The sequence below is a fragment of the Cynoglossus semilaevis genome, chromosome 14, assembly GCF_000523025.1.
Source record: "Cynoglossus semilaevis isolate Cse_v1.0 chromosome 14, Cse_v1.0, whole genome shotgun sequence".
In the NCBI taxonomy this organism is placed as follows: Eukaryota; Metazoa; Chordata; class Actinopteri; order Pleuronectiformes; family Cynoglossidae; genus Cynoglossus; species Cynoglossus semilaevis.
Genome location: NC_024320.1, coordinates 1,399,608 through 1,408,914, shown reverse-complemented (window position 1 = coordinate 1,408,914; position 9,307 = coordinate 1,399,608). Strand labels below are relative to the sequence as shown.

At 37.8% G+C, this 9,307-nt stretch overlaps 2 protein-coding genes across 2 annotated transcripts in view; both read right to left on the bottom strand.

Moving 5' to 3' along the window:
* Positions 1-8,012, bottom strand: part of urm1 (ubiquitin related modifier 1) — a 13,444-nt gene extending 5,432 nt beyond the window's left edge. The window contains exons 1-3 of the mRNA XM_017038426.2: positions 7,951-8,012; positions 7,099-7,169; positions 911-992 (exon numbers count right to left, since the gene is read on the bottom strand). Of these exons, the coding sequence (XP_016893915.1) occupies positions 911-992; positions 7,099-7,169; positions 7,951-7,985 (188 nt within the window). The 5' untranslated portion in view covers positions 7,986-8,012. The remainder of the gene's footprint in view (positions 1-910; positions 993-7,098; positions 7,170-7,950) is intronic.
* Positions 1-9,307, bottom strand: part of LOC103389085 (ephrin-A5-like) — a 1,154,841-nt gene that overhangs the window by 479,199 nt on the left and 666,335 nt on the right. The gene's annotated exons all lie outside the window — the stretch shown is intronic.

Sequence of the window (9,307 nt, the reverse complement as noted above, 5' to 3'; positions counted from 1 at the left end):
ACACACACACACACACACACCTCATCTAAAGGTTTATAGGTAGCCTCTTTTTCACTGGTTCTCTGCAGCTATAAATAGTGTTGAACAAAGGCAGCAGTAAAAGTCACACACCACTGTGTCCTGGACCCAAACACACACACATACACGTACATATATGTGTCTCACACGCGTATGGATACACACACATACACATGCTCAGGTACATTTGTGGTCCTCGTTTCCTTCTCAGCGTTTTCATCAGTGAAATGACCAGTCGTGGGTTCGATTCACCTTTGACCTCCAGCCTTTTCTGAACCGTTTGCCTTTTCCTGGAAGGTGCTTTGTTTCTATATTTGGGCTAACCCTTAGCTTTCTGTGCGACACGTTCAGATTTGGCTAATTTTGGTCATTTCTGGTATCTTAGCTTCTTAGCTCTTTTAGGTCAAATGTTAGCTATTTTGGCTATTTTTTAATCCCCTTTAGTTAATTTGGGGCAAAACATTGGCTACATTTTCAACATTCATCTCTAAATTGTAGCCTTTCTTGACTAACTGTTCAGTTACTGACTAAAATTGTAGCTATCGCGGGGCTAATTTTGCTTAATTTGCTAACACTTGCTTGGTCAAAATATACTTTGTTTATCTTTGAACTAACTTTTCACCTACCAAACAAAACTATGTGGTAATATAAATACTGTCAACTTCACTCCTAATATTCAGGGTTTTTACTTAAACCGTTAAACAAAGCATAAAATTCAAGGAGATTCAAGGAGTTCAGGAGTTCTCCTCAAGTTCATTCAAAACTGGTGAAAACATTCTAGACTTCTGAGTGAAAAACATTTAGTCTTTACCGTTGGGATATGTTTGTCAAGTGTGTATCAAGTGCACATACGCACGCCCTCTCTCTCTCTAACACAAACTGAAACACTCACACGGTGTCTCCTTGGATAAAGAGTTCAGGGCGCTCCTTCAGCAGGTTCTGTTGGATCCAGACCAGCAGCTGCCTTATGTCCCCTGGAAAATACACACAGACATAACAGAATCACACACACACACACACAAAGCCCATACAGACGCAGACAACAGAGGTCACAGGTTAAGGTTTAAAGGCCAAGGTGCAGGGTTCCAGCCCCCCGGTCGATGTGACGCGACAGAGGCAGCAGGCGGGACCAGACTGCATATATATTTCTATATGTGTGTGTGTGTGTGTGCATGTATATTTATGAGTGTACGTATACGTTTGGGAGGAGGAAGACGGGGTCACTGAAAATGGGGGGAGGGTGGACTGATGTTGGCGGTGGAGATGGACGTTGTTCAGCTCGGTTATAGAGAATCATGTTGACAAACAAGTGAACGGCTGAACCGTTCATTTTCAGGCTAAAACTAATTCAGATTCAGTTAAGAAATTAAAATAAAATAATAATAATAAAGGTTGATGGACCCATGTCGTCCGTCTGTGAAAAGACAAAGTCATCATCTGGACTCATTGACTCTGATGATGTTTCTACAAATTTCCTTCTTCGCCTCCCAACGTTGGACATCAGTGATGCCTGAATATTCCCAATGCGTGACCTCTGGAACAATCGGACTGACCTTGGCTGAACAATAGGCCCGGCTTCGCCTCACAGCGACTTCCAGCCACAATAGCAACGACAATGACAGGGTTTTAGGCTAAATCCATGCTAAACAACTGACAATGAATGTATTATAGCTGAGCTAACATTTAGCGTTCAGATGAAACGCCGCTGCTGCCAGGACTGTGTGTGTGTTTGTGGGTCTGGGTCAGAGCGTTAACACTGCTGCTGTGACAGACGGAGAAATATAAATAGATATAAATATATATATATAAAGACACACACACACACAGATCAATTCATATTCCAACTACTGGTGTGTGTGTGTGTGTGTGTGTGTGTAGTTCAGGGGTTCACGTAATGGTGCAGTGATGTCATGTGTCAATGACACATGATTCTCAGCCTTTTAAAGAAAAAAAATATGCGTTAAAATATATGTTCAAATATACCTTAAAATACCATTTGGATTTTAATGATTCACAGGTTTTTATTTGTGATGCTTATTTATTGTTCTTAAGTCAAAATTAGCACCACAGTTTCCAGCACCACAAATTTCTCTCCAAGCACTTTCAAGGCCCATTTTCATACGTTTCCAGCACCACAAATTTCTCTCCATTCATCATCTAGGCTAACCATTAGCAGTTGTTTGGTAATAATTGCCTCCCGTTAGCTAACTTTTAAATAACCGTTATATAACTTTATTTTTTATTTGTCAAACCTTGCACTTAAGTCATCTAATTTTCAGGGCTAACCTTTACTTTTTGTCACCCTTTAGCTGCAGCTTGCTAACTGTTGTAACAACACTTTATTCATCTACTTAAGCTGCAATCACATAAATATAAAAAATGTTTTGGTCAAAAACTAAGCAATACATAGCAGTCTAAGAGATAGCTCCAACTTAAGCATAATCTGCCCAATGGTACCCAATTAAGAATTGATAACAATTAGAGAAGAATAACAAAGCAAATAGCCTTTGAGCTAAAAGGGACAAAAACAAAACAAGACCCAAAGATGCACAGATATTAGCATAATGGAGGCTAAAACAGCTTTGAAATGACATCAGAAAAATGCAATTAGGAAAACACAAAATATAAAACTTGAATTTGCTAATATAAAACTAAGCTAGCTAACAACAACAATAAAACAAGCCCGAGTTATACATCAGATCTAAGGCTGAAATAGCTGAAATGTAGCAACAATGTTACCAAATAAGGGAGCTGAGACACACACACACACACACACAGAGAGAATATAATAGTTGTTTTAATAGGATATGGAGCAAAGATGTATAAAAATGCCAAAGACTGAACTGAGACGACGAAGAAACAGACCTCAGGAGAGAAGGAGGAGAGAACAGGAGGAAACAGCAGATGTGAGGGTTGGAGGAGGAGAGTGAGTCACCCGGAGTCAGGTGTGAGCGGAGCAGGTAGGAGGAGAATCACTCTCAGACGCACACTATCAACAGTGGATCAAAGGACACATCTGCTCCTGATAAACGCTCAAGAAAACGTTGTATGAGTAATAAGAACAAAGGCTGTTTCATCATTTTTAATTTTATTTACATCAATGACTAATGAACCACTAGTGAAAGACCGTGAATATAAATATAAAATACATATGACGTTAGAATAAAGATCTGTTTATGTTGAAGTGTTTCAACTGGGGTCACATGAATAACAGAGCAGGGATTCTCAATGCCTGGGTCACAGACCAAACATGTGTCACAGAGATATTTATATATAGGACCCAATGAACAAATTATTACTAATAATTTACTTATTGATAAGTCACTTTAATTATGAGTTACACTAAATATTATTTGCATGGAATGCAACTTTTTAGCATTTTTTTTAACTGTAAAAATAACAAATTCAGTTCATTTTAAATGTTTTGAAATTCTTTCATTTGAATTAACAACTCTGTGAAAACTGCCGGCAACTTGTAGCTGTAAGTCATGATCTCAGCTAACCACTCTGGCTATGATTTTAGCCATGCAAAGGGCTAACTTAGCTAGAATTTGATTATTTCTAGAAATGTTGGTTCTCTAAGGTGTTATCTAAATGTTAGCTGTTAGCTATCACCAATATTTTGCTAACTCTGTATTCTAGCATTTATAGTTACATGTAAGTTAAATTTCATATACTTTTTAACTTTTTCTAACTACATTAATGACCATTTCTGCATGTATTGTTAAAGCTAGCAACATCTGCTTACTCTCTCAGAAAAGAAAACAAGTCGGACACACCGCGCTTTGTCTGTATAAAAGAAAATTAAGTTTTACCATGTGACAGGTTTAATATACACATCCTTTGTGCATTCTAAATGGTTTTAATGGAGGTAAATCCTAGTTTAAAAAATACATTTGCAAAGTAAAAACTTGCTGTTAGATGCTAGACTAAATTTAAGTGACATAAAAGATGGAGTCTGTGCCATCAGCTGACAGTCATCACAAAATATAAAAAACACAAGATAAAACACATATGAAGTCAAACCTCAGATATTTGTCAATCTAATGTAAGTGCAGGTAAAATCCAGTGTTGATGTCACAACAACACAAGGAGTGTGTGGGTGATATTCAATGTATACGATGAGAATGAGAGTGTATCTGTGTATATGTGTGTGTGTGTGTGTTGATGTTGTTCAGGTCAACTGCAGTACTGCCATCTCAGTAGTATAATGATAGGCTTCCAGGCTTCCACATAAAAAAAGACAAATATCTCTGCTTGTCTGACACACACACACACACACACGCACGCACACACACGCAGTACTGCGTAGTAGCAGTGAATATTGACCTGCACCTCTGCAGGGCTAAAAACAGAACTAATCACAACAATGGTCATAACTCCTTCTTTGTGGCGACTCCTTTCTCTTTGCCTCTGAGTATTGGTATTTTTCTCCACCATTACCCCGTATTCTCTCTTCCATTACCTTTTAAAAATGCACACACACACACACAGGTTTTTTCTGTTACAGTGTCAGTGTGAGCACTTCACACAGACCCGCCGCATTCCCTAGAATGATTACCTTTCCTTAAATCTAAATAAAATATGCCTAATCTTAGTCCTTAATCTTAGGCCTTAATCCAAACTCCTAATCAGTCCAAAATAATCCTTGAATTTCAAAATAATTACTCACTCAGTAAAGACCTGCAAAATGTCCCTACAAGGACAATGTGTCCCCACAACCACAGAATCTTTCCCAAATGTATCCCCACAAGTAAGCTAGACCAGCACACACACACACACACACATACACACACACACACACACACACACACGTTCAAGGCATTTTCCCATCCCTTGACTTTAACACTTTAACCCACAGACATCATTAGAGATGGAGTCAGTGGCCGTGCTTAGCAGTTTTTTCACTGTTTCAGCAGAAACAGTCATCACAGTCAGAGGACTGAATTGACATTAAAACAGGTAAGTGTGTTTAACAGTCAGGCATGTAAAGAGCTGCGCCGTGTAGAAAAGAAAGAACACTGACATGGAACCAAGTAGCGAGAGGTGAAGGTTTCGCTGGCGCTTCGGCATCCAGGTGAAAGAGAATGGAGACGAAAAAGAAAGGGTGGGGGGTCGGGATACGTCATGTGCTCCTGAAGCATCCTGGAATAGCCCAGTTGCGTAGGTAGAAAATGAAAACATGTCGGAAAAGGAGGAGGGAAGCGGGGAAAGGGCGCCATTTTGACGGAGATTCAAAATTGGGCCCAGGTTTCTTTTCTGTCTTTTCTTTTGTGTGTGAAGGTTGTCCTCCTCTCCCCTCCTTCCTCGTCATTTTCTGTCTTTATACAATTATGACGCTCATGGAAAAAGGGGTGAGGGAGGGGAGAGCGATCCATCTCTGTGTGAATTACAAAAAAAAATAAAGTGTGTGATCCTAGAACCACAAAGGGAGAGGGGGTGAGAGAGAGAAAGAGAGAGAGAGAGAGAGAGAGAAAGACAGAAGAGAACGGAAAGAGGGGGGGTGGTGTCTTTCACACACACACACACAATCAGTGGCCGGGGTCAAAGAGAAATAGGAAGGATTCAGAACCAATTATAACTGCACCCCTCTACTCTCCACACACACAAGTACACTCATGCACGAACATGGACACACACACACGTTTTTGTGTTTTGTGAGCACGCCCCTCAAGACATTCTCTAGACCAGACCCTAACCTTAACAATTACAAATGTTCCCCTTACTATTAGAACACTCCTCTTCAATCTTTACACCAACCTTAACCTGACATTAATTCTAATTCTAACTCCAAACTACACCTTAAACATCAAAAGACCCTCTCACTCTGTTTGACCCTGAAAAATGTCCCCACAAAGTCAGTGTCCCCACAAGTATAACTACACCAGGAACACACACACACACACACACACATGCTGGCAAACCTAGTCTCGTGCGACAGTCTTGCCAAAAAGAAATCGCTGTGATTTGTTATATGATAACATCTAAGATCAGCAGTCCAACACACACACATACTGGTTTCCCGGTGCAGCAAGGTCATAAGGCCCACATTCCCTCCTCTGGTCAACTTTTGTCTTTGTGTCGTCCTGGTAACGTCAGCACCACGGTCAGAGCTCTTTGTTAAGTCTAAGTCCAACAGCACACACATCTGTGACCTACTCTTCCCTTTATAACCTATGTGTACACACATCATTTCAGGTATATACTGTATGTAACTGGAGTACATTGATCTACAAGCCCTGGTGCTAAAATATGGTCATCCATTTAAACATTTTTTTACACTGACAAATATTTTTCTATTAAAATGCAAACTACTAAACTACAAAAAACAGGAAGAAAGCAAGAGTATATATATATGTACATATATATTTGTATATTAACCAGTACCATACTTAGAATATATTATATTATTTAGAATAACATCTTTCTGGTCATAGAGTCAAAGTAATTAAGAGATGAACATCTCACAGACTACATTACAGCAACAACATCAACCGTGGCAGGTCAGTTTGAATGAACATTTAGAGTCTGTATCGAGTAACATCTCAGCCTTTTGACAAACTATAACGGTTTACTGTCTACTGTAAACCTGTTTACTGTAATACTCCTATAGCGGCGGTCACTATATTTGTCAAAGGGCAAGACTTTTTCTGGACACCTGGGGGGCTGGACTCAAATAATATGAATAATAATATGGCTGGAAAAATCAGTGGGCCACCACTTGATGATCACTGACCTACAGCACCCAGGGTCTGGTGATATTTAATAATGATAACAAAATCATTTTAAAGGTTCTTGAATACACACAAATTCAGTTAAATTTACAAGACACCAATAAACCAAACCACGTGGCGCAAATTGCATACAGAAAGACTAGAAATCTAACTGGGCATCATCTTGCTGTAAGGCAACAGCATGAACCATTGATCTACTATGTGGCTCCAAAAATTAAGTTTTTAATAATTATTTTCTATGTTCTAGTTACACAATGTAGCCTTTGTTGCATTTGTAGGACGTGTACTTTTGTGAAATTTGGGTTTGTAAAACAGATCACTACTTCATGACAGACATGGTACTCACATGGTCCTGCCTGGCCTGGGAGGGACACCTGATGTTTCTTTTCGCTGTTAAAAAGAAGCTCAGCTCCCCCTCTGGACAACAAGAGAGTTGGATTGATAAAAATAATTTAACATCCATGTATTTATTTAAAAACAAACAAACAACCAAATATTAAGCTAAAATAACGAAATTGGACGATTAAGACCCTCCTCTTCACATATGTAAATCCCTCATATAAACAATCGATGTTGACTGAATTGTTAGACAACACCAGTAGATGTAGGTTTGTTCTGCATAAATGTAAGGAGACTCCTGAGATTGAGTGATTTGTTCTGGTAACAACAGTACCAAAACAAACATTCAAAATTAGAACAGTTCAATACATCCACGAAACGTCATTAAAATACTGTTTTGTCTTTCGATACATTGCACTCATTACATTTGTTATCTCAAAATCCCAGATTAAAATCTTAAAACATAATTTAATTAACTTTTCTTAATTATGCAGAGCCGACATAGAAAACCAGGATCTCGTTCTTAACAACAATAAATATTTTCAGGTCTCGCTGGACCGCTTTGGTTTACTATTTAGTCTCTAAAAAACTAACTAGACATGAAAAGATTTCCTAATATTATTATTAGCTGACAGTCCCCCCTCCCTAGGTGAAAAAACCCACACTGTTCACTTTCTACAGCTCACGAGCGACTGCGCGATTCCGAAATAAACACTCGTTTACAAACAGCTGAATACAGACTATTATTTTATTACATTGAATATAAAATGCATTGTTCTGAAATACTCCGGAGCTTTTCTCTTGAATTAAACTTAAACAGAAGCGTTAACGGGTAAAATAACGTTTTAACTTCACTTACCCAAACTCCAAGTGTAGCGATAAGGGCGCTGCCATATTGTCGGCAATAACCGGATATGAGCGCTGGAGCCGCCGGAAGTGACATCATGCACCAATCTTTTATCTGATGATTATTATTAGTGTTATTATTATTTAAGTTAAATTGAAAAAAAATATATTATTGATGTTGCTGTATTTCAGTTAACATTTTCTGTAAATATAATACACCTTTTTATTTTCATTTAGACTAGAACGCAAATCATTTTTACTGTCACATCATGACAGCAGGCAAACACAAGATTAACCTGAGCAGTACCTTTTAATCTGTATAATAGAATAAATTAATTAATGTCTTATTAATTGTATTATTAATACAAATAAGAGGTTATTTGATGGAATAAAAAACAATAAAACACTTCCTGTAGGAAAATGATAATTAAAAATAGTTCACTCTGGTAAGTATGTTTTAATATTAACATTTGTGTCACCAATATTTTTTTTTTTTTTTTTGAACCCTGCGAGTTTTAAAATGAACCTTAGTGTACTATAGCATGCATGTAAAACATTGATAACTAAAGCTAAAAGGTTTTATAATACTGTGTTATAAACTTACTGCCTTTTATTTATGTGATTCCAATTTCACAAAATATATGTGTTATGCCCTTCATACATTATACAGGCCAAGTCCAAAAATGTTTAGTCATGAAAAACAAGCTATTACTCAGCATAAACTGCATTAAAGTCTGACTAGATCTGCAATTGGTGTTTGTATCAGAATAACGTTTTCGTGGATTTCTGGGAGAAGTCTTCGACACCAGGTCACAACCTGCTTCTTGTCCTGTGTAAGGAGAGACAGCCATATCCTTTCTCTCAGTTTTTTGACAAAGAAAAAAGACATTGTTACACAGTCTCAGTAGTCTGGTTTGGTAAAAAATAAAATGTTTGCACCAAAACTGGTCATTTGTCAGGAGGTTGAAAAACCTAACACTGTTCAACACTTGACAATGACAAAACCTGATATTGAAAATTCCTGAGAGACCTGTCTGAATCACAATCATGGAAATGAAAAAAAAAAAATCTTTGAACTTTTAATATTATTTAAATATCTTCATGTGTGGCCTCCTCATCCACATTATTGAAGGTCATCTATGTAGAGGGCCATAGAGAAGAAAAACATTTTTCTTGTAGGGGGCCATAGAGAAGAAAAACATTTTTCTTATCATCAGTATTTAGTATTACTTTACTTTTTTACACTTTCTTCTTTTACCAAATTTTCACATACTGATTGAACTTGAACATGAGTTCTGTCCACGTGTTTGTCCAGGAGTCACAGTAACTGTTAACACTTCAGTGTTTTGACTAAATACTGTTAGAGCGTC